General features: G+C 35.0%; 3 protein-coding genes across 4 annotated transcripts in view; 2 read left to right on the top strand and 1 right to left on the bottom strand.

The window, feature by feature from the left end:
• Positions 1–2,000, bottom strand: part of c2cd2l (c2cd2 like) — a 48,484-nt gene extending 46,484 nt beyond the window's left edge. For both annotated transcript variants that reach the window (XM_056457926.1, XM_056457925.1), the window contains exon 1: positions 1,671–2,000. The gene's annotated coding sequence lies outside the window, so the exon portion shown is untranslated. The remainder of the gene's footprint in view (positions 1–1,670) is intronic.
• A 2,101-nt stretch (positions 2,001–4,101) lies between these two features.
• Positions 4,102–11,796, top strand: dpagt1 (dolichyl-phosphate (UDP-N-acetylglucosamine) N-acetylglucosaminephosphotransferase 1 (GlcNAc-1-P transferase)). Its single transcript, XM_056457928.1, has 9 exons — positions 4,102–4,862; positions 4,973–5,093; positions 5,428–5,641; positions 5,964–6,110; positions 6,996–7,080; positions 7,406–7,594; positions 9,933–10,020; positions 10,140–10,295; positions 11,179–11,796. Exons 1-9 carry the CDS (start codon positions 4,708–4,710, stop codon positions 11,242–11,244), a joined length of 1,221 nt encoding a protein of 406 aa, XP_056313903.1. The 5' UTR covers positions 4,102–4,707; the 3' UTR covers positions 11,245–11,796.
• A 773-nt stretch (positions 11,797–12,569) lies between these two features.
• On the top strand, positions 12,570–24,916 carry hinfp (histone H4 transcription factor). The gene is made up of 10 exons (XM_056457929.1): positions 12,570–12,639; positions 13,036–13,250; positions 15,411–15,640; positions 16,016–16,115; positions 18,049–18,201; positions 18,362–18,439; positions 18,586–18,706; positions 18,836–18,974; positions 20,975–21,099; positions 23,198–24,916. Exons 2-10 carry the CDS (start codon positions 13,085–13,087, stop codon positions 23,550–23,552), a joined length of 1,467 nt encoding a protein of 488 aa, XP_056313904.1. The 5' UTR covers positions 12,570–12,639; positions 13,036–13,084; the 3' UTR covers positions 23,553–24,916.
• Positions 24,917–25,745: the final 829 nt, after the last annotated feature.

Raw genomic sequence — 25,745 nt, forward strand, 5'->3', positions numbered from 1 at the left:
TTTGATTTATTAGACTTTTATGCATCATGAGAAGTCGTAAGTGTTAATTTTGTTTGACTCTCTAAGTGGAGCTCGACAACTGCACCTACAATCTTATTGACATAATCATCTACATCTGATGGTGTTTGTAATTTAACAGCACATTTTTGAGTGAGCTGTCCCTTTAAGGAGTCATTCACTAAAAATCTAATTTTCATTTAAAATTGCAAGTAGCAGGGCAGTAGAATAAAAACAAAAATAATAATAATAATAAATAAAAATTATATATATATATGAAGAGTTCAGATGCAAAAACCTCTAAGTGTCATCTGAAATTTTCTTCTAAAAATGAGCATTTTTCTGAGAATCCTATTTTTATGTTCACTAATTTCACATTAAAGGCAATAAATAACATATTAATTGACATAAAAGTTACTCAACTTATACATAGGAGCCTGAGGAAGGAAAAAAAAAATATATATATATATATATATATATATATATATATATAATATATATATATATATATATATATATATTACACACACAGAGTTGTTTTTCTATAATCATGTGATATGCTTGAGACATGGTAAAAAATGTGAGACAGGTGTACAATGGTCTAACACGTCTATCAGTGGTTCTCAATGTCATTCCATAGAAAAACCGCTGAAAACAATAAAACAGTTATAGAAAAATACTGAAAACCAAAATGCTTTCTATGTGAACGGCCCCTTAGTCAGCATTTACTTTCACAACAAATGATACAGGGGGGTTATTCTTGTTCTACGTACATAAATCAAAATGAATACACCTTTCGAACACAATGAGGGTGAGTAAATAATTACTTCTCATGCTTATTTTCAAATCAGAAATGATTTTTGTTTTCTGTTTACATTTCAATTATATTATTGCCTAATATTTTCTTTTTTCCAACCAAACATACCAGAAGGAAGGCCAACTTACTTTACAGAAAGCAAACATTTTTTACAACACAATAGTTTCTGTTATTGCTATTTACTGTACTGTTAATATTATAATGTTTACATTTCCCAAGGTTTACAGCGTGTGTTCTTATCACTAGATTTACAAGTGCATCCCCTGTTAGTATTCCCACCTGTGCTTAAAAGTTTCAGCAGTTGAGCAAACTGACAAAGCATTTCGGTGAAAGTGTGACATTCAATGCCTGTCCTGAAACCGGAGAAGTGGCCACCTTCTTCAAGAAAACTCAGCTCGGCTGCACAGTCTAGTCCTGTGTGAAGCCTGTGTGTATGAGAGCCGCTCTGATTCTGTCACATTTCTGACAGCCCAGCAGCAGCGATGAAACAGCTGTGTTCTGGGTCAGTGCTGCACTGCAACGGCGAACGAGCTCATCATGACCCATCTAGCGATTCACTTTCAGTCCTCTCATTGTTATAGCGTGTACTTATTTCTAAGCCAAATGATGGCGTTCTTATCAAACCACACGTTTTCGTCCCCTCACTGTTCACCATTACAAAAGCAGCGGCGTTTGAAACCCCAGTGAGCTGCTGCCTGTGTAACGCTAGACATCGTCATAATGTTTTGGGCATTTGACTCAGTTCAGTCAGTTCAGCTGACTCGAATCGCGCCTACCATCAACAAAATGCTGCACGCGCATATGACGCCGAATAAATGTTTGTGAAAGAGAAAACAGTATATGAAGGAATTATTACCGATCAGATGAGAAACGCCGTGTTCGCGCGCTGACTAGCTACAGAAGAGCGGCTCAATGGCTACATCATGTCTTCGTAATTCCAGCACCAGTCTTTAGGTCCGAGCATCTTCCACGATCAAACCTGAGCTGATCGGTACATGGCCTCCGTCTCTTCAGTCTTTAGCCTGCGACATACAATCACACATTTACAATGTTCAGTGCTATCGACGCAGGAGAAAATGTGTCTCCCTCCCACCGGCGGTGTTGGACGGTCTGTAATGGTAATGCGCAGGAACAGAATAGTCGAGCTGTCAAATAGTGTAGCAACACAAACACACACACCGCGTAAGGACAACGCGTTTAAAGAGACACGCACACTTTATGCTGCGCATGCGTAAAGCGCATATTCCCTGGCTGGTCCTCAAGAGGGCATTCGCTGACGTTTGGTACATTATGTCAAGTGAACTTTGTGTGTTTCAAGTGTATTTGTGTTATTGATGTTGTAACAAATGTATCTGTAGTTTCACAAATGTATATTTGTAGTTTGATTTATGATGATTTATTTGACTTAAAAATCATGGGTTAGTTTAGCTACTTTTGACAATTTTTAAATAGCATCTATCCACTTAAAATTGTTTATAGCAAAGTGTTTCAAACAGACTTTTCTAATTGTGTGAAAAGGAATTTATATCCAAGTATATATAATAACAATTAATTAAGCCATATTTTTCACTGGCTGCTGTCTTATTGGAAAATGTATGTATTTTTCCATATTAGGATTATATTATTATTAAAATGATTAAAAATCAGATTGCAAACCTAAAGAAAGATGTTTATATTGGGCCATTTAATTAACTTGAATCAATTGCTCATAAGACTCTTCTATGCCCATCATATAATATCATATAAAACTAATTTTCTAAATTAAATTCAAATACTTTTATTTATATCTATCTTTATATATATATATATATATATATATATATATATATATATATATATATATATATATATATATATATATATATATATATATATATATATATATATATATATATATATATATATATATATATCTTTAAGCATGAATAGCCATGAATATGTTGTGTTTTGTTCTTCTTCTGGCATACCCCTGCTCTGAGGCCTTCTTTGATTTTTAAGCCTCTCAGAAGAAACTTTCACGATTCTGAACCCATTCTTTCTTTTAATTACCTGTTTTTCACCTGAAAATAAAAACTGATTCACGCTGTCAGCTTTTCATATTGCACTGTATGTTGTTCTGATAAAAATTAATGGTTAAATAAATTTCCCCTTTTTTTGTTCAATCTAAATGCCGTTCAAATTATAATGTCTTTTGGGAATGTATTACTGTATGCTTCCCTACTGTCTACCACAGTGACCCTTTGTCTGTGTGTGTTTATATGTTAAACACTGTGGTTTGAAATGTTCACATTTTTATTTCTTACATTGTTCATTTAAATTAAAATTATTATAATATTTTGTTTATATTCTTTCATTTTTGATATTATATTTGTCCACGTACAGTATTTCAAGCTTTGGCAATAATGTATCATTTACAGTCATGTCAATAAAGCAATTTTGAATTGAATTGAATAAATAAATGCCCTTATAAGTTTCATATAATGACATATTCAAATAAAAACATCGCATTGTAGTTTTTTTCTGTTTGTAATGAAACTTTTCAAATAATAATAATAATATCTTGATCAATAAAACAATCATAGCATAGCAGTTGTTTGCTTCTTGACACATTGCTTTTGTCCCTCTCGTTGGTTAAATGCTTGTTTGTAATAATAGTTTTCTGCATTAATATATTTTAATAGGGTGTCACGGTGTTGCACGATCGCCTCACAGCAAGAAGGTCGCTGTTTCGCGCCCCGGCTGAGTCAGTTGGCATTTCTGTGTGGAGTTTGCATGTTCTCCCCATGTTTGTGTGGGTTTCCTCCGGGTGCTCCGGTTACCCCCACAGTCCACATACATGCGCTATAGGTGAACTGAATGAGCTAAATTGACTGTAGTGTATATGTGTGAATGCAAGAGTGCATGGGTGTTTCCCCAGTGTTGGGTTGCGGCTGGAAGGGCATCCGCTGCGTAAAACATATGCTGGATAAGTTGGCGGTACATTCAGCTGTGGCGACCCCTGATGAATAAACGGACTAAGCCGAAAAGAAAAGAAAACGAATGAATGAATATATTTCAATAATGATATTGTAGCCCTGCATTTTAAAAATAGCCAGGTATCACTACAATATCAAGAATATTACTTCACGGAAATGGAGACTTTTAACATGCTTTTTAATTTTTGTTTCCGGGTGTGTAACCACTGCAAAAAGTTCGACTGAAACAGATATGGCAATATCACAATATACTTACACATTGCTCTGATAAAACACCTCCCTGCTTTCCATCGTGAATTGTACAGCAAAAGCTTTACCTCTCGTACCAACAGCGTATAAGAGTATATTAAGATAGTTTTGTAACTGAAAGCAGTCAGCGGACGGATTATGTTGACGGAAGTAGACGTGGATTTTGTGACGAGATCAGAACCAAACGTACAATGTAAACTGATATATCGATAACCATTTGACGTCAGCTTTGTTTGCATTATTTGTAAGAGTAATTAGTAACTCATAACCTTAGCCGGAATTTATTTAGGCAGGGGGTTCTTCTCTACAGCACGTAACTTACATGAGGTTGTGGAAATCTAGCTGTCAACGTCGAGCCAGAAAACTACCGTTTATTGATTAAATTAACGTTGCGTTGTAGGGAAGCATCTTCGGTCGGTTCGAAAATAAGCAAATGTTATTTTTGTACGCGCTTTCATTCATAAACGGTCACTGCCGCGTATCTGACATGTAGTTAAATATCTGTCAACTTTGAAGAAACATGTTCAGTTAATGTCAGCTTCACTATGAATATAAAACACAATAGTATTGAATGTTGCTGACAGGAAACGAACGCTTGAGTTGTTGTAATACATATATAAGTTTAGTACAGTATATTGTAGTTTTATATCGAGTTAGTCCATTGAGAAGATGTCTCCAATTCCCGTTGTTCCTCTTATCATCAACTGTTGTATGTCTGCACTGGGGTGTTTTGCAACAGTCAAGCTCATTCCTGCCTTTAAGGAACATTTCATATCTGCAAGACTTTATGGCATGGACCTAAATAAAACCACAAAGAAAGAGGTGTAAGTTTTGGATTTTTATTTTCATGTTATTGTGCATCAATATTATGTGTTGCTTTGCTAAATGAGGTTTGAAATCTGAATTTAACTGTTGTTTTCTCTCTATTAACCAGACCCGAGTCACAGGGTGTAATCAGTGGGACAGTCTTCCTCATCATCCTCTTCCTCTTTATCCCTGTTCCGTTCCTACAGTGCTTTATGGGAGAGAAGTGTCAACGGTTCCCTCATAATGAGGTGAGAGAACGAATGATCCTTTAATCATGAAGTGCATGTCAAGAATTCATCACTTGTTATTGTAATGTTCCTAAAGTAGGGGTGAGCAAGGGCTTTCTGTTATTGCTGAAAGGAATTTTATTCATCAAGAACGTAATAAATTCTTTGTTAGTGCAAAGGCATTTATGATGTTCCAAAACACCTAAAGGGATAGTTCACACAAAAAGAAAGATTTACTCATCCTCAGGTGGTTCCAAAGCTTTAGGAGTGTCTTTTTTCTGTTGAACACAAAAGAAGATATTTTGAAGAATGATGGAAACCTGTAGTAGTCATTGTCGTTTTTTGATCCACATAGTTTGTTCAGCTGATCGGCGCATTGTTGGCCATCTGCTGCATGATTTTCTTGGGCTTTGCTGATGATGTTCTGAACCTGCGATGGAGACACAAGCTTCTGCTGCCCACCATGGCTTCTCTGCCTCTCCTCATGGTCTACTTCACTAACTTTGGCAACACTGTCATTGTCGTGCCAAAACCTTTCCGTGTCCTGCTGGGAATGCATTTGGACCTGGGTGAGTTTGATGATCTGTTGAAGTTGTGAGTTTTCTGTTTCTTGACACAGAGAATTTGATATTGTATGTATTATACACATGGACGTCACCATGGAAGGACTGTATATACTATAATACCGTATAACAGCAAGTTAACTGTTTATATACTGAGTAACTTATACACAACTCCTTTACTTCTCTATGTTTGACAGTAATGTAGTAATAATGTGCACCTTTTTGAAATTGCTGCTTCAGAAAAAGCCCTATACAAATAAACTTAAATTGAATTTTATTGTATGGTGCCTGCATATAAACTGACTGTTTTGCATATAATGTGTTTTAGGAATTCTGTATTATGTGTATATGGGAATGTTGGCTGTGTTCTGCACAAATGCAATCAACATCTTGGCTGGTATCAATGGGATTGAGTCTGGACAGGCTCTCTTCATATCAGGCTCCATCATCCTGTTTAATTTACTGGAGCTCAATGGTGAGCAGAGGGTCTGTTTTTCCTCTTATTTTTAGATTAAAATCTCTTTGCATGGTTTTAAAATATGCATAATTAATTTCATGTTTGAAATTTCATCATTTTATGTTTATATACGCTATCAGTTAAAAGTTTGAAATAATTGAGATTTGTTTTTTAAAAAAGGTTCTTACAATCATGAAGGCTGCATTTATTTGATCAAAAATACAGAAAAGTCTTTAAATATTGTTGTTTAAAATACTTTTTAATAAGTTAAATAAGTATATAAAAGAATATATAATATTATAATATTTAATGTATTAATGTGACAGCAAAGCTGAATTTTCATTACTACTGTAGTCTTCATAAATTATAGTGAGAAATGATAATAATTTTCTGAATTGGTGAAAAAAAAACATTTATTTTAAAGTGCTGAGCAAAGATTAATCGTGATTAATTACATCCAAAATAAATGTTTATTTTGAAATAATATATGGGTGTGTTATATATAGTATGTTTATTATGTATATGTGATACACACACATACATAGAAATAAAACGATGCAAAAAAATTTGTCACAGAGATATTTTAATTATTATATCATTTGTATCGCAAGTACATATATATTTTATATGTAAATTAAAATTTAATTTATGCATGCATGTGTGTATTATATATACATATTAAATATACACAGCACACACACATAAAGTATATTATGTCAAAACAAACGTTTATTTTGGATGCGATCAGTTTTTGCCCAGAACTACTTTGTTTTTATCAACGTTCAAATCAGTTACATTGTTATAATTGTTGCATTTCATGTTAAAGTTTTAAGTTTTCTAAAGTGTATTCAGTATCTGCTCTTGTACTGGTATATTGATCTTTGAATGCCATTTCTCTTTCAGGAGACTACAGGGATGACCATGTTTTCTCCTTGTATTTCATGATTCCTTTTTTCTTCACCACATTAGCCCTCTTCTACCATAACTGGTTTGTTCAAATTCTTGTCTTTTGATTATCATTGGCATATACCAAAAATATATAGGATTATATATATGCCATGCATAAAGCAATTTTTGAAAATGTTATTATTTGAAATCACCAAAAACAAACATGCCCATAGCCAAGATGAACTTGATACGTCCCTTACTGCAGATTGGCTTCAAGTGTGTTTTGATACTTGCTCACTGACATGAAAAAAGTTTTTCTAGTTTTTAAGTTTGCTTAGTGCACCTTTACTTCTGTGTTATTACTACTTTTTTGTTGTTTTTAAGCCCTTAAATGATAAACCTCTCTTTTGAATACTGCCCGTTAGGTATCCCTCCTCTGTGTTTGTGGGAGACACTTTCTGTTACTTTGCTGGAATGACATTTGCAGTTGTCGGGATACTCGGCCACTTCAGCAAGACAATGCTGCTTTTTTTCATCCCTCAAGTCATCAACTTTATTTACTCACTGCCTCAGCTCTTTCATATTATTCCCTGCCCTAGACATCGCCTGCCTAGGTAGGTAATTGCACTTACATTTATTTTTATACATATATTAATGTAAGGACACTTCAATTGAATAATTTAAATTTTAGTAGTCTGGAAACTATATGAGCTATATGTTCTTTATTATACACACTCTTTTTACAATTTTAAAGTAATTTACTTGCAATTTTACTGGATTTACTGGATAGAGAGAGGTGAGTATATGGGTTTAAAATATGTATATTTTAGATATTTTAGTCTGTCTAATAAAATAGTTAAAAGATAAGCTTTAACTCTGAATGGTAATTAAATATTTGACCTCTTAAATAAGTCTTATGATGCCTTTTTAAAGGTCATTTGTAAGGATTTTGGAATTTCTGGAATATCAGGGAATTTTAGAAGGTCTGTTCCAAACATTGAAAGTCAGGGAAATCTTTGTTTAGAATATTTAAGTCATGGAATATCAATGATTTTTGTTTGTCATTTTAAATTTGTCAGCTCTCTGTTTGATGTGTTTATTATAGTTAGTCTATTTTTTCAGTGTCACATTATATTCCTTTCCAGCTTGACAGTCAGCGATTTCCTTAAATCAAATGCAGTTACCAGGCTGTTCCTTTTAAAATATTACATTGTTTTGTGTCTGCTCAGTGTTTAACATAACGACTGCCTGTGTTTCTGTCCATTATTTACCTTATTTTGCAATGTGGAAGCAAGCAACACTTTTTCTTTGATTGTGTAGACTTCTAATACATTTGCCTACATAACTAGGCATATAAAATGGTCAAAGTATTTGCGCATCAAATCAGTGTATTTATGAAAGTACATTTATAATTAAATATTGTGATAAGAAAATTACAGCTTACAACATCAAGCAGCATAACAAGTTGTTTTGTGTGGCTAAAATGAATGGAATTGAATGAGACAGTAAGTCTCAATGCATTTAGGATACAATGGCTGCATCACTCTTACATGAAAAATAAGGTGATTAGGTCATGGAAATTCAGCTTTTAGTGAGTCAAAGTCGGGGACATTTTGTAATGTTAAAAAATATTTTCCCCCATATGATATACACTATTGAAGTTTGTCTAAAACGCTCAGATTGCATTCCATTTCCCATAAAGCCATGAGTGTGTTTCAGAAATGTAATGCCATGCTTTATTACCATAAGTCTGCTGTTTTATGACAATGGATGATCAAGCAGATAAATCATAAATAATTAGACAAGCACAAGTTGTTTGAAGCTTTAACCAAAAAAAAAAACAGAGGGCTGCTCTAATGGTGACGTCTAACGGCCTCAATATAATTCTAGTAAGATTGAAAAACATCTTATGTGTTGTCATTTTAAACTAAATCTGGCCAAATCAAGCTTTTTTCAGATGTTTGACAGGTTCTCTTCTCTTCTTCTGTGGAATAAAAGGCTATATTCTAAACAAATGGCAAACAGAATGGGATCAATGCTCAGAAAATAAACTTTTTGAAATTCAGCCAGAAATAGGAAGAAAATCTCATTTATTTTTTACCTCAAGACACGACGAGATTGTTTATAGAAGATGCCACATGGGACACAAACGACTCACACACGAACATTTACTTAAAGGAGAAGAACCACCAAAATCTCAATATTGCAACAGAAACCAAACAGTTAAACATATTATTGTGGAATGCCCTATTTTTAATGTGATCAGACAACAATTTTTATCTGGACATATATTAAATGAAATATTTTTAAATGTGAATCCTTCTAAAATTGGACAATTTTTATCAAAGTAAACCATAAAAAACAAATTTTTATCTTATATATTATAATTATTATTATATATTTTACCTTGTGTATTATTTATTGCTGTTGGTAACTTTTAATTGTTAGAAAAAAATTTTATAACTATAGAAAAGTTGTATTTATAAAATGTGGTAAACTTGATCTGTTTTTTTTTGTTTTGTTTTTTTGCCATGACATAGCCAAAGAAACTGAAATGGCAATAAACTGAAAATTTTCTCTCTTCTTTTGTGGTTTATTTTCTCCATTTATTCACTTTATTGATGTCAGATGTCCCCAAGTAAAAACGAGAAAATGTAAAGCAAAACTGACATTTTTTTCATGCTTAAAACTGCTCATTTACTTGCTTTAAAGCAATCTACTAAATAAAGTCTTGAATCTAATCTTAAATCAGTGTTCTTAAAACATTAAAATGTGTAAACAATGTATAATATTGACTTTTCCCATCAGTGAATGCAGACAGTGTTCCTTTAGCATTTACTCAATAGATAGAGCAAAATTAAATATAATATTAATAATATATTATTTAGTATATTATAATTATATTAATTATAATAATTTTGTGGGCTTGACTTCTAAATTTGATTAAAACAGGTTACAGTCAGACACAGGAAAGCTGGGCATGAGCTACTCCAAATTCAAACAGAAAGATCTTGGCAAATTAGGGCAACTTATTCTGAAGGTAAAATCACACTCATGACACCACATCACTATATATGGATTTAAAGTTTGTTTGACTAGATTGCATAGAACGTCGTATTTTGAGAACGTTTAAATGTAATGTCCTCTTTCATCCTGCAGGTGGCTGAAATGTTGTGGGTTCTGGATGTGCGTAGAGGCCAGGAAGGAGATGATGAGTTTATTGAGTGTAACAATATGACTCTTATCAACCTGGTGCTGAAAATACTGGGACCTACCCATGAGAGAACACTGACTGCAATCATGCTGTTAATGCAGGTAAATAAGGCTTGGATATTTGTGAGTTACAAACTCATTAAAGGGATAGTTCACCCCAAAATAAAAATTCTGTCATCCTTTACTCATCCTTCACTTATATGAGCTTCTTTCTTCTGTTAAACACAAAAAGGAGAATTTTGAAAAATACTGGTAGCTGGTACCCATTGACTTCCATAGTATTTTTTTTCCGACTATGGATGTTGATAGGACACAGCAACCAGCAATCTTCTGAATATCTTCTTTTGTATTCAACAGGAGAATCTTATAAATGTTTAAAACCACACGAGGAAGAGTAAATGATGAGTTCATTTTCATTTTTGGGTGAACTACCCCTTTAAGTATAAGAAGGAATCTGTTTGATCATTATCATCAGTTCTTTATGAGAATTGTTGTCAAAATGTATATTAAATTCAAACATATATTCATGTATGGGCACTCTTAGTTAAACTAACATTAATATTACTACTAATAAATTCAATTTTAGTATTGTGGAAGCTTTATGAGCAACATGTTCTTCAGAATACCCACTCTTTTTTTAATTTAAAGACCCTCTCAAGCAATTGTGATTTACTGCATAGAGAAGTAAGGATAATTGTTTAAAAATGGATGTATATTTTAGAGCACTTCTGTCTACTAAATTTTATTAAAAGATCATCATTAGTGAAATGTATATACATTGTAAATTGCTCGTGGCTTATCAAGATGTGATAGATTTGCATGTCTTTTCCATGTCTAGAAATACCACTTTGATAATTAGACAGCTTCAGATATCAACTTTTCCAAGACTGTGTGTATTTTGGTTATTTAAAGGGAACCGTTAAGTTTTTGGATTAAAATGTCATTGATATTAATAATAATACAAATATCTATTTTTTAAATGCAGGTTTTGGGGAGTGCTGTGGCATTTGGCATTCGTTATCACCTTGTGCGTCTGTTCTATGACGTCTAGAAAACTTGAAGTCCTGAGATACTCTACAACCTGCTGCTTTCATTTGGACAAACAACTGAATCAACAGATTTTTTTAATATATATATATATATATTATTACTATCTACTGCCTGTCTTCTATAATCATCTCATTGCAGTACAGTGTATTTCAGCTCTTCTGTCTGTGTATCTGCATGTGATAGGACAGTCTACACTTAAGCCCCTAATACTCACTGGGACATGAAGGCTCTATAAATAAAGAACAATGTCAGCATGAGGATTTCCAATAATGTGGGGCAACCTGAAAAGCAGAGGGTTCTATTTTGAAAGGCTATGTGAAACATTTACATTCAGGGATATTTTAGGCAGTTGGTGTGAACATTTCTGAAATATTAGTGAAACACATGTACACTTATATTTTTCTGTGTCAGAGCAAATAATATAACTCATTTGAATAAACAAGTGTGATGATGGACCACGTTAGCTTCACAGAAAGAAAATGGAGCATTCAAACTTGAAATCCAACATAACCAAAGTATGGTGATTGTTTTAATAATAAAAAATATATAAACACGTGTGTGTGTGTGTGTGTGTGTGTGTGTGTGTGTGTGTGTGTGTGTGTGTGTGTGTGTGTGTGTGTGTGTGTGTGTGTGTGTGTGTGTGTGTGTGTGTGTGTGTGTGTGTGTGTGTGTGTGTGTGTGTGTGTGTGTGTGTGTGTGTGTGTGTGTGTGTGTGTGTGTGTGTGTGTGTGTGTGTGTGTGTGTGTGTGGATACATAAACGTATGTTGTATTTGTAGTGTGGCTAACTTGATATATCTTGTAGAGAATAGATAATTGTTACCCACATGCAAAACTATAGTAATTTATATAGTATAGTAGTAGTATATACAATAGTGTTTTTGAACCATACTACAGTAAATCATTTTAAACTGAATATATTACAGTATTTACAACACTGTTAATGAATACTACCACATATAGTATTAACACTAAAGTACAGTTTAGTTGGATTATTTGTTTATATTAGTGTAGTTGTATTACCGCAGCAACTGGAATTACCACCGATTAATTCAAGTACTTTACTATAATATGGTAAACATAACTTTAACGTTCACTCAGATTTATTGATAAAGTACAATGATACTGAGTCCACCCCAAACAGATATACAGAAAACATACATCAAGTAAAAACTTTTTTTAGCGCTGTAAGATATTCATTTCTTGCCAATGAACGCAAAATGCAACACGGAACACTTGAAAGTATTTAGATGTCGGAGGGAAGGATTATCGTGACGTACAGCAAAGCTGCAATTTGATTGGCTTAGATTTGAACGCAACGCCGCAAAGATGATTTCTGATTGGCCTCTTTAATTTCTGGCCAAAAAAGTGAGGAAATGTTTCAAGTATTCGCCAAAGGTGAGTTATTTCTCAATACTTTTAAGCACCTGTAAATGCACGCGCTCACAAAATATTCTTGAATGAAAACACATTCGTTTATTTCAACCCGAAACTAACAAAATGCTTCAACCAGTAAAACGAAGGCAGAATATTAACTTGCCCTTTTTGTTTTGCTAACCAGCTATGCATCATGCTAGCTAAACAACTTAGTCTATGGTTTTATAAACCTGTATTTGTGCTTTCGATGATTAATAAGCTTTCATGTATCGAAGGTAATCGTTTTGGTGCAGTTCATGTGCTGAAATGGGTTGTTATTGAGAGCAAACAAACTGACCGGTAACTTTTCTCGAGCTGCGGTGTGCAGAACCTACAGTCATATTAAGTTAGGTCTCATGTGACTTTTCTGTGATTCAGAGGACTGGAGGACCACACGTTGTGCTTTATATTCAGTTTTATATGCTGTATGATGCCCCCGTCAGCCAAACGAGGCCTGCGCAGAGAGGAGCTGCAGATGGAGCTCGCCTGTGAATGGGGCTCGTGTCAGGAGACGTTTGACAGGATGCAGGACTTCTGCCAGCATGTGGAGAACCACTATAAAGTCACAGTGGACAGCAAGACAGACTTTCCAGGTGCGTTAAACATCTGAAAGGGCCAGGTGTCAAGATGCGTCAGTGAAATGTATTGTTGTAACCTTTATTTAGTTATTCACTTATTTTCCTGGTTGAAGTATACATATTTTACCACCAAAAGGGAAAAAAAATCTGTCATCATTTATTCAACAACATGATGTTCAAGATCTTTTGATTTTTGTTCTGAAATCACTGAAAATTAATGGTTTCTGTGGGAGGAGACGACACGTTTATATAACATTTTAATCTGACACCGAAATGAAAACAAAAGAAGCAATTAAACCAACAAAATAAGGTAACAATACCTGCTGTAACAGGTATTGTTCTCTCTCTCTCTCTCTCTCTCTCTCTCTCTCTCTCTCTTTCTCTCTCTCTCTCTCTCTCTCTCTCTCTCTCTCTCTCTCTCTCTCTCTCTCTCAAAAAATAAAAAAAATAAAAATGACTAATGCTTTGCTTCTTAGACTTTACACACCTGAAACTTTGTCTATAGCACTTGTTCACTGCTGCTCTTATAGTTGTGTGAATTGCTTCCTTGTCCTCATTTGTAAGTCGCTTTGGATAAAAGCGTCTGCTAAATGACTAAATGTAAATGTAATGTAAATGTAACAAGTTCTAGTTAGTCATGTTGGAACGTTTGTTTATTTTTTGTTTACTTCTAATAAGAAGATAAACCATAAGGAATTGAAAGTGCCAGTATAAGTATTAGTGAGTATAGCAGAGATGCCCAAAGTAGGGCCCACAGACCAAAGTTGGCCCATGGTAACTTATGAATTGGCCTGCCATCCCATCTAAAAAGAGAGGGCGAACGATGGGCAGGTGGTTGGAGTGAATTGTTGGGGCTGTCTTTGACAGAGATTGTCTTTTTAAATTTAACATACCCCTTTGCTTCTTCATTTTATTGCTGACCTACAAAAAACTGATTGGATTAAATGTTGTAAATAAATCGACTATTAAAATAAAAATACTGTCACTTGACAGATAAAGGACAATGCACAGATATCTGCGAGCAAATTAAAGCAAAAGGCAGGAGCAGTCATATGGACCACTTTTTCTGGCTTTCATGGAGATTTTATGTTGTGGGATTTTTTTAAGCTTGTTATTAGTCACCATTTATTGTCAGAAAGATGGAAAGGCCAAAATCAGACATTGTTCAAAATATTTGTCTTAAATCTGTCATAAAATTGTCCAGTTTCCTTTTTGTTGTCATCTGAAATTGAAATTAAAAAATGAAAATCAATTTGAATAAATTGTTTATATGTAAAATATGCATCAAAATAAAACACTAAATAATAAAATAACAATAAAAAATTACAAAATGCAATACAAAGTATGTAACAGAATTCAATTAAAGCTAAAATGAAAGTTGAAACAAATTTATTTATAGTGTTAATTAAAAAAATTCTTATTTAAATAATACTATTCTAGTTAAATGATTATGATCAAAGTTTTAGTTACAAGAATGGGTTACACTATTTTACAGTCCCCTTGTTACAGTGTAACTAACTATAAACTGAAAAATTGTTGACTACATGTACTCACTATATGGTTATTGCTAATATTTATGAATAATAAATTGTTATTACTATATAATATCTGTTTTGGCTGGTGCAGTGGGTAGCGCTGTTGCCCCACAGCTAGAAGGCTGCTGGTTCGAGCCTTGGCTGGGTCAGGTGTCATTTCTTTGTGGAGTTTGCATGTTATCTCATGTTCATGTGGGTTTCCTCTGGGTGCTCCGGTTTCCCCCACAGTCCATAGACATGCGCTATAGGTGAATTGGGTAAGCTAAATTGTCTGTAGTGTATGTGTGTGAATGAGTGTATGGGTGTTACCCAGTGATGGGTTGCAGCTGGAAGCGCATTTGCTGCATAAAACATATGCTGGATAAGTTGGCAGTTCATTCCGCTAATGCGACTCCTAATTAATAAAGGGACTAAGCTAAAAAGAAAATGAATGAATGAATGAATAACATCTATTTTCTTATTTCACCTAGGGGCAGTCGTCTAGTCACTGGCACACATTTATCCACTGTTTGTCTGTCTGTATCAATGTTACATCAGCAGAGGATTGTTTCTGAGTGTTGAGCATCTCTGCTCAAGTTTTCTGGCAGTCATTGGCTCTGCTGTCAATAATCAATGCTTGGCTTGCCTGCGTGTCTTTCAGAAGAGGAGCATAACTGCCTGTGGCGAGACTGTGGCTTCTGCTCAGTGGAAGGAGATGAAGAGTTTCTCAGACACATATTCTTCCATTGCTACCACACCAAGTTGAAGCAATGGGGTCTTGCTATACTTAAAAGCCACAGCGACATGGGTGCCTGCTCCGTCGGCCTCCACAACCGCAACATCGTTCCTGAGGTCCAAGAGAACTTCCTCTGCCTTTGGGAGCACTGTGAGGTACAAAAGCAGTCAGAAGTCTTTAATCCAACTCAATTTAAGTTTATTTGAATAGCAATAATTATTGATTCAAAGCAGTTTTACAAAAGGTGTACATTATGCATTACAAATATAGGTTATTAGTTACCATAAATGTATTATTTATGCATAACTTTAACTTTTTAAATAGTAACTAATAGTGTTTAACAGTTAAAGGTATTATAAATAAGCATAATTAACCTGTAGTTATATAGTATATAAGTGATGTCTATGTGTACACGCTATTATTCAAGTTTATTAAGTGGGAAGGTTGTTATTCTTCTGTTTGGTTTATTGGGCTTGTCAGTTCTGTAATTACAAATTAAGTCCTTGACTAATAAGGGTGTTTGTGTTTAGATGTCAATGGATAATCCAGAGTGGTTCTACAGGCATGTAGAGATGCATGCCCAATGTCTAGAGGCCAACGAAGAGAACGTGTTGTTTTGTGGCTGGAAAGGTAATAAATTAATGTTGTTATTAAACTATTTTGCAGATCGTTTACATGTTTCATTTAGAGGTCCTTACATTTTTTCAAGAGGCTTGAGATTTATTTATTTTTTAATGTTTTTAAACATAATTACTCATTTTCTACCTGATTGAAGAGGTTTAAAGGGCCATGAACCCCCCCCCAACCCCATCTCAGCAGGGTGTTTTCACACTTCTAGTTTGAAAAAACTCAGGAAAGTGGGTGAGTCCAGGTTTGTTTAGGTGGGAGTGTTGATTGGCAAAAGAGGGTAGGGTTTGCATGAAAAAGGGAGTTTCAGTATGTGCACATGCTGATTTTCACAGAGGCAAAACAAACACAGGAGCATTGACAGTGACTACGATTACATGGACATCAGTCATCAAATTATTTGCCTTGACGTGAATAAGACAATAATATGATTAAGGTGTTTACATGAGTGGTTTTTAAATGTTCCTTTCATGATCCCATTTACATGTTATAGCACATAATTCAATTAACGTCATTGTGTCACCACGCTATCCACATTTCCTCAGGAGTTTCATGCAATTTTGGGTGGTTCATTCTTAATTTGTGGACTTAAACTGAAGTTTGGCACTTTAACTTTCATTCAAGAACATTTCATGCATCCCCCCGTGACAAATGAGATGTTGGATGCGAGGAACTGCTGGAAGAGTGTTTTAATGGAATTTTTGATACCGCACACCGTATGAGAGAAAAAACCCTCCGTATTTCTCGGTAACTTAGATGCATGTGGCAGGTGCAGAGAATGGTGTCAGACAGCTGTGTGTATAGACTATCCTGTCACAAAATGCGGTGAAAATTCTACACTACGGTAATAGTTTAATTAAGGTGTGTACATTCGGAGAGCAGCATTTCCAGCAGATCTTTCAGTCCGTAATATTGTAGTGATAATAACGGATTGTAAACTTATTAACTAAATCATTTTGACTGAGGTGTGTCTTTAAAAACCTAAAGTGTACTGCTGACGATACTAACTTTGCCATCTGAATAAACATAAACAAAGAACACTGATCACACACTTACCAAATCTGTATAGACAGGACAATCAACACCAACTGGAACTGCAACTTTTTTTAAAAGAAGACGAGTGGCAAATCCGGATTTCACCATTTCCAGATGCGAAAAGCTCTCGGGGTATAAAAATGTTCCTTACAAACATATTTTTGTCGCGTGTTAGCAGACCACTTTAATCCACACATGCTCTCATAGCAGGGAAATGGAAACAAAGCCTTCGTTGTGGCACATTTATAAACGCTGAATATTGTAACAGGCAAAAACAGTCTTCGAAGCTATCGTGCATATTAATAAAGTTGCACCTCATTAACAATAGACCAGGCTGATTGGTTCGAACCAAGTCTTTCTCTTCAATTAATGATAAAACTCAAAGACGTCACGTTGTACCCGCCGGTACAGACATCCAATCTCCACGCTGGAATTTACACAAGGATCTAATCACCATGACGTAGCTTCAAAATTTCTTTTCAACCGGAAGAACAAATTTGCTCGAAAAAACGCAAAAACAACCAGTTTTCACTTTATTGTAAAATATATGTTTTTATATTGTTTTTAGCAACGAGGGACACATATATATGATTGTAAACATCTCAAAAAATGCCTTTTGGTGTTTCGTGACCCTTTAATATTAGGCATGGGCCGGTATAAAATCTGATGGTATGAAAACCTTGGATAAAAGTATCACAGTTTCATGGTATTGCGATTACTGCTCTAAATTGAATTCTTTTAAAATATCTGGCTAAAAAACCACTACAGTTTTCCCCATTTAACACAATATATTTTATTTTTGGAAACAGTTAAACTATTTTGGAACCGTAAACATGTCAGGTTAAATAATTCAAATGGTTTCACTTTGTTTGAGATAGCATTCTTTCTTTTTCACTTCTAGACTGCGAGGCGTCTTTCAAGGGCAGGTTTAAGCTGCGAGAGCACATGCGCAGTCACACACAGGAAAAGCTGGTTGCGTGTCCCACCTGCGGAGGAATGTTCGCCAACAACACAAAATTCTTTGACCACATTCGACGGCAGACCTCCATAGAAGGTGATTGTTGTTGATGTGCAGCTGATGCAGTAACCGGCGATCTGTAAAATGTGTTCTATTGAATCCTTTCATTAAACGGGGATAATATAATATAATATATAAATAAAGATGCCATTAAACTTCTTAGTGCAATCCATTTGGTTTTGTTTGTATTTCTTAGGTCAAAGATTTCAATGTTCACACTGCTCTAAACGTTTCGCCACTGAGAGGCTGCTGCGAGACCACATGAGGAATCATGGTATGGGTCTTCTTGTGTCTTAATTTTCATAAAGTTGTACTTTGTTCTACTATATTAGACCTCATAGGCCTATCACCTAATACAGCATGATTCATTCTGATCATGGTCAGTCTAATGATGTTTTTTTCCCTTTTCCCTGATCAAAGTAAATCATTATAAATGTCCTCTATGCGAAATGACCTGTCCGTCGCCATCCTCATTGAGAAACCACATCAAGTTTCGGCATTCCAACGAGAAGCCTTACAGCTGTGACTACTGCGAGTACAGGTGCGCACAGGTCATTAATATTGACAATGACTCATCATTTCTGGATATTTTAAATACTGTACCCTGTTATGTAAGACCGGTTTGTCAAAACATTATGTGTCAGTTTGTTTGTGTTCTTGCTGTTCCCAGCTGTAAAAACCTGATAGACTTGAGGAAGCATTTAGACACTCATAGCAGTGAGCCAGCATATCGTTGTGATTTTCCTGATTGTGACTACTCCACCCGCTCCTTTTACTCCATCAAGAACCACTACAAACGTGCTCATGAGGTGAGCTGGTCTACATAATGCCCTATGATAAGTCAATGACACACAGATGATAACATGGTAAAGTAACATATTTTGTGATAAAGCAGAAAATAGTTGGTTCTGCAGCTTTGAAGGAACTTTTTAAGTTTTAACCATGAATATGCTGTTTTTAGTTAAAGTCCTGAGTCTAGGTTTGTTAATATAGCAGTAAAAACAATCAAAAACTGATTATAAATATTAAATTCAATTCACCTTTATTTGTATAGCGCTTATACAATGTAGATTGTGTCAAAGCAGCTTCACATAAAAGGTCACAGTAAATAGGAACAGTGTAGTTCAGTTTGTAGTGTTTAAGTTCAGATCAGTTGAGCTCAGTTCAGTGTGGTTTAATAATCACTACTGAGAGTCCAAATATTGAAGGGCAAACCCAACGATGCGCAGCTCTACAGATCCCGAACCATGCAAGCCAGTGGTGACAGCGGAGAGGGAAAAAAAAACTTCACCAAATGGCGGAAGTGAAGAAAAAAAACCTTGAGAGAAACCAGGCTCAGTTGGGCACAATCATTTTAATATCTCCGCTGGCCAAACGTCTTGTGCAGAGCTGCAGTCTCAGTGGCGGAGGCTGGAAGCTGGCCTCAGCGAAGACTCATCTGTCTCTGGAGCGTCACAGGAATCAGTCTCATGTTATCCACTCTTCCATGACCATCACAGTAGCTGCTCAGGATTCGGCCAGGTCCAGGATATGGAAACCTTGGGATCATCTCGTCGTTGGTCTTGGATCGAATCAGTGACTCTGCATAGTCTGAGGGCCTCGGGAAGAGTAACCCCAGGTGGAAATGGAGAATAAAGAAAATAATTAGCGTAGCTGATGTTCACAGTGTATATCAACAAGACGCATAACCTGTGTGGGAGCCCCCTAAGTGGTGCACTGAGTGTATGCTTTACTGAACAGATAGGTCTTTAATCTAGTTTTGAATTGGGAGAGTGTGTCTGAGCCTCGGACGTTATCAGGAAGGCTATTCCAGAGTTTAGGAGCTATAAATGAGTACAAAATATTGGGCATACACGCATATTAAAGAGACAGTTCAAACAAAATTGAAAATTCTGTCATCAATGACTCACCTTTTACTTGTTTCAAACATTTATGAGATTTTTTTCTTCATCCATTTAACACAAAAGAAGATACTTTGAAATAAACTGTAACCATTGATTCCATAGTATTTATTTTTTCTGCTATGAAAGTCAATGGTTACATGATTTCAGCTTTCCTTTGTGTGCAACAGAAGTAACTCATGAAGGTTTTGAACCACTTGAGGATGAAAAAATAAACATTTTTGGGTGCACTATCCTTTTTATTTTGAAAGAGTCATGTGGTGTAAAAAGTGCTGAAACCTATACACTTAAGTATGGAATTAATAGGAAAGTTTATTTATTTAACAAATAAATGTGTTAAATATGTGTGCATGTCTGTTTTATTTTACAAAGTGGTTAGTTTATTTAAAAAAACAGGTTTTAAAGCCTGCAATTTGTGTATTAATTATTAGCAGGAAAGATAAGCTCTAATGTTTGATCCCAGTCATAATGTGGCGGTAATAAATGTAATAAAAATAAAGGTGGAAGATCTTGTGTTGAAAGGGTGTGAGCAATCTGCATCTGCATCACTTTTACATAAATACAGTTGTACTGTAATCATTTGCATTCAGCTCATGATAAAATCAAAACACAAGTGTTCACAAAAGATTCATTTTAATACATGGTATTATCAGGTAGAGCTGGAAATGATGCGTCTCAGTTAACAACTAATCAGATCACTGAAAAAATGTGTTTACCTAGTGGAAACAAGGCCAAATCATGTTTGTAACTTGAGACATGTCTTTATGATCACCTTTAACCCCATGTGCTCTTGATTAATTCGTTGTTGTTGTTGTTGTTGTTGTTGTTGTTGTTGTTGTTGTTGTTGTTGTTGTTATTTCTTTAGCTCCAGAGTAACTAGAATGTTTTATTTGTTGTTTTGTCTTTAGGGAGACTACACTCCCCGCTATAAGTGTCATGTTTGTGAGCAGTGTTTCACCCGAGGGAATAACCTCACAGCCCACTTACGCAAGAGACATCAGTTCAAATGGCCGTCAGGACATCCCAGGTTCAGGTATGAAAACTCTCAACTTCCTTGTTCTCTTATCTTGTATTGTCTGATCTTCACCGTCTCACTTTCCAATTCATTCTGGCCAAGAATCACCACCTTAGTTGCAAAGCACTCAATGCTATTGATAACACTTTTGTTAGTTTTATGTCTTTGTATATTTTTTTTAGGGCATGTGTGTCTCACCTTTATTTTCCTTTCTGCTTACCTTCCTGTTTCTGAAAGAAGACTTTTTTTTTTGCTTTGAATAAAGTAAGAAGTGGTACTGTTGTGAATATAAGGGTAATTTAAAATAGCTGTTTCCTATTTTAATGTATTTTAAAATTTAACTTCATCCTGTGATGCAAAATCTAGTAGTCAGGGGTTATTACTAGTATTAATGAATCCTTTTCACATTTCCGGGTTTCTCAACAGCAGAAGTCGTCATAGTTGGGTAAACTTAGAGTGCAGAGAATAGGAGAGTACAACAAATAATTTTTTTACAATCCCATTTGCTGAAATAATAAAAGAAAAACTCCATGATGGTGTTATCAAGACTTTTAGAAAAAGGAAGGAATAGTGTGATAACGGCAGCCAGAAGAGAAAACAACATCAAATTTACTGTCCTGCTCATACAGTCTGCATTTCAAACGCCTCAGTGGCAATTTTTGTAATTTGATGCAAAGATGATATAATATATACATGAATACATATAAATGTTTGCATGTGTTTGTTAAAAAAACAAAATATTAAAAACTTTTTAAGGATTTAAGATGCTGATGAGCGTTAAACACGTCTTGTGAACAGGGTCCATTTGTTTTTAGCAATTTTTGTTGAATATAATATTAAAAAAAGTACATAATTTCTTTGAGATAGAAATAGTTTACAACATCAAAATCGTCTTTACTGTCACTTTTTTGATAAATTGTATGTGTCCTTACTGAATGCACATCAACAAAAAAATGATTTTTTTTGTACTGATTAGAAACACAATGCATCAACAGATATATGTAATTTACATTTTATATAGTGCTTATCTGGCTACTCGAAGCAATTATATATACCTGTAGACTAGGGCTGTGCGATTAATCGAAATCGAATCTGAAACATTGCGATTAGCTATTCGAAAGAGGGTGCGATATGGAATATATATGTATTATTTAATTTTCCCAAACCAGAGCAAATGCGTGACTGCCGTCTGTGTGTGATAGTCTGTCTAGCCAATTGAGAACTTTTCAATCTGCCTCTTATCAGGCATGTCAGTTTGCTGAGTGTTCAGTATTTTTATTATTATTTTTTTTGTTTGTATAATAAAAGCTACACTATATTCCTAATTTGAGTTGAACTTGTTTACAGAAAGGTAAGGTCATTTTATTTATGCTTACTGCTTGCTCTAGAGAAAATGTTGTTTAATTTCTGAATAATTAAAAGCAAATCTAAATAAATGTTTAAGTTGATATCTTTTCATCTTTAACTAGCACTCGCTGCATTTTAGCAGTAAGAAGCTACGGTACAGATTATTGAGCTGACTACAAAATTCAATCGCAAAATCCCTCAAAAAAAAAAATCGCAATTAGATATTTTCCCCAAATTGCACAGGCCTGCTCTGTAGACCTTCCCTCTGACAAGAAATCATCAAAGTTGTCCAAAGAGACATGTGAATGTGTCTTCCTTGCATACTTCTGATCTGATCAACAAAAACACATCTTAATGATCCTGTGAAGTGCTTTGAAATGTACTGTTGTAATGTAATGTAATGTTTTTTTTTGATCCGATGTTTGGCGAAATCTCAACTGAAAAAATGTAGAGGGGTGGGATGTTGAGTAGTCAAAAAAAAAACAGGCAGTAGGGTTTTGTTTTATCACAGCTCTGCCAGTAACAGTTGTTGAGCTCAAGCACATCAAATGAAAAGCATCTAAAGGGGCCGGGACATGTCAGATGCTAAAGAGAATACTTAATTGGTCAAGATTTTATGAGAAAATGTAGTATGAGGTAATGTGAAAAGTCGTTGACTGATTTAGGCAAACAGACTGAAACTAACATATAAACATCTATATGATCTATATCATGGGACATTTAAATACCGGTTTGCAGTGAACACAGCCTGAGATCTCTCTCCATCCAGGTATAAGGAGCATGAAGATGGGTTCATGCGTCTACAGCTGATCCGCTACGAGAGTGTGGAGCTCACCGAGCAGCTGATTCGGGAGCGTCAGGGGGAAGGGGACAGCAGCGAGTCCAGCCAGCAGAATGTCCATCCTGGCGAGGATTTGGAGGAGACCCCAGAGCCCCTCAGCGCCATTACGGAAGCAAAATCAAGAAAGGATGAAACGGAGGTCTGTAGGACACAGGATAATTCAGAAAGTGTGTTTTTGGTTTTATCTGCTGGCACCTCTTCAGAAACAGACTCTATAAGAGAGGGGTCGGTGATGCGGCAGCTGCAGGACACTGCCCAACAGCTGGGCATGGAGGTGGTTTAACTGCGCCACACATTACTGGAACTCAAGAAGTCAATAAAGAGGGACGTCAGGACATTCCAGTTAAATCTGTGACACAACTTACTGTACTTATGAGGCAAACGGGGGACCAATGCTGGAATAGAGTGTGTTTGACAAAGCAAGCACATTGAACACCGCACTGGACAGAACATGTAAAGCTCCACGAAGGTGATTAAAGGGATAGTTTATCCCAAAATGAAAAATTCTGTCATAGTTTCTGACCATTAGGTCGTTCCAATTCTGTGCTTTTATTGTGCTGAACACAAAAGACGATAATCAAACAGATCTCACCAGTCATTTACTGCTGTATAATTAGAAAATAAATACTATGGGAGTAAATGGGTGGTTCTTTGACGTTCTTCCAAATAACTTCCTTTCTGTTCACAAGTACACAAAAGACATGTATGCTGGATTGGAACTACCTGAGAGTGAGTAGACTATGATAGAACTGAATTTTTATCAATTAAAGGCATAGTTTGCTCAATCATTTTCTCACTCTCATGTTTCAAACCTTATTATTTAATCTTTCATGAAGCACAAATGAGCTGTCTTTTCCATTCAATAAAAATTAATGGTAATTTAGCTTGCCATGGTTCAAACACAGCAAAAAGCACTATTAAAGATAATACAAATAAAATACAAATAAACTGTATGCTACTGCAGGTATTTATACATGTTTTATCTTTTTTGAAGAATAAACCAGTTTCCTTGAACGGGAAAACCCACAATAAAGGTCATGTTGTGATTGTGTTTCACGGAAGAAAGGAAATAAAGGGTTGAAATACTATATATGGGGTGATTAAATGACAATTTTCATTTTGGGCTTACCTATCCCTTTACAGGTGAGAAAAAAGAAAAGGTGAATGGAAATGTTTAATCCTGCTGAACAGCTTAATCAGCTTTCTTTAGCTCTGCAGGTTCAGTCTCAATGTGAAGATTTCAAAATGGATCTCTGTGGAGAACTCTTTATTGTGTATAATTTTATACAGTAAATAGTGAATTGCTTGTTGTGAAGTTGTACTGGAAGTGCTTTTGAACTGACTACCATGCCTGTTTAATTTATTTTTCAGCTTTATATTGAGGTCAGGTTTTTGCGGTTTGTATTTTCGAAGGAAAGCACATTGTGGAGGATGATTCCAGTTCCTAGCACTTTTTTATTGAAGTAAAAGTAATGTTACTTTAACATTTCACTGCCTCTAAAATAGTTTTGGCTACTTTCACTAATGTTAAACGTTTTCATTTTATTTGCTATCAAGTTCTAAAAATCTAATAGGGAACCAACAATTCACAGACGATACTACGTGACCAAATTTCAATTGAAATAAACAAAGGCAGATATTTCAGTACATTTTTGTCCCTTTATTGTTTATATGTTTAAAGTAGCTTACAGACTGAAAATATTGCTTGCTGTTCAAAGGTTTTGGGTCAATAAGAAATTAATTATTTTATTATTTATTTATTTATTTCTTTATTCATTCATTTATCATAATTATAGTAGTCATTGAATTTTTTTTTAGCTTCACAGTCACAAAAGAATAAATGCTGTGGTTTATAACATTCTATGAACCCTAAAAAATGTTTTACGGTTTCTACAAAAAAATATAATTTGCAGATGTTTATGACATTGATATTAGTATAAGAAACATTTATTGATCTTCAAATCAGCATATTAGAATGAAATCTGAAGAGTCATGTGGAGTAAAGACTGCTGAAACATGCCATTTTTAAAAATTCTATTTAAAATATAGCATTAATTGGATTTTTTAAACTTCAAACTTTTACAGGCTCCAAACATTTCATCTGTAGTAAATATTTGTGTATGTCTGTGGTGAATACTGATCCTGTGTGTGCCTGCAGGATTGGTTCGTGTAAGCTCTGTGTGTTTGAATCTCACTGGACAGGAGTCAGCAGGTGTGTTGTGCTGGGTTAGGCAGAAGTTTATGCATTACTGCAGCAGTCAGAGGTCAGTGTTTGAGCGCTTTTCACAAATCTATATCCTTACAGTAATTACACGCGCTGCAGATCCCGAAGCACACTACACACTCTGCCTATAGGGAAACAAATCAGACAAAATTTAATTGTTAAATGTGTAAAAACATGAAATTTACAATCAGCACAACTGAAAGTTTGCCTAAATTGTAAATCAGACTTCCCATGGCTCTCTCCCTTTCTCTA

This window comes from Danio aesculapii, chromosome 5 (assembly GCF_903798145.1).
Source record: "Danio aesculapii chromosome 5, fDanAes4.1, whole genome shotgun sequence".
In the NCBI taxonomy this organism is placed as follows: Eukaryota; Metazoa; Chordata; class Actinopteri; order Cypriniformes; family Danionidae; genus Danio; species Danio aesculapii.

Bases quoted from the DNA above. Each gene is read 5' to 3' on its own strand.
- dpagt1 (XM_056457928.1), top strand. From the start codon at position 4,708: ATGTCTCCAATTCCCGTTGTTCCTCTTATCATCAACTGTTGTATGTCT. The intron at 5,094-5,427 runs GTGAGAGAACGA...TGATCCACATAG, and splicing joins AACGGTTCCCTCATAATGAG to TTTGTTCAGCTGATCGGCGC. The intron at 10,021-10,139 runs GTAAAATCACAC...TTCATCCTGCAG, and splicing joins TAGGGCAACTTATTCTGAAG to GTGGCTGAAATGTTGTGGGT.
- hinfp (XM_056457929.1), top strand. From the start codon at position 13,085: ATGATGCCCCCGTCAGCCAAACGAGGCCTGCGCAGAGAGGAGCTGCAG. The intron at 16,116-18,048 runs GTAATAAATTAA...TTTCACTTCTAG, and splicing joins GTTGTTTTGTGGCTGGAAAG to ACTGCGAGGCGTCTTTCAAG. The intron at 18,202-18,361 runs GTGATTGTTGTT...TGTATTTCTTAG, and splicing joins ACGGCAGACCTCCATAGAAG to GTCAAAGATTTCAATGTTCA.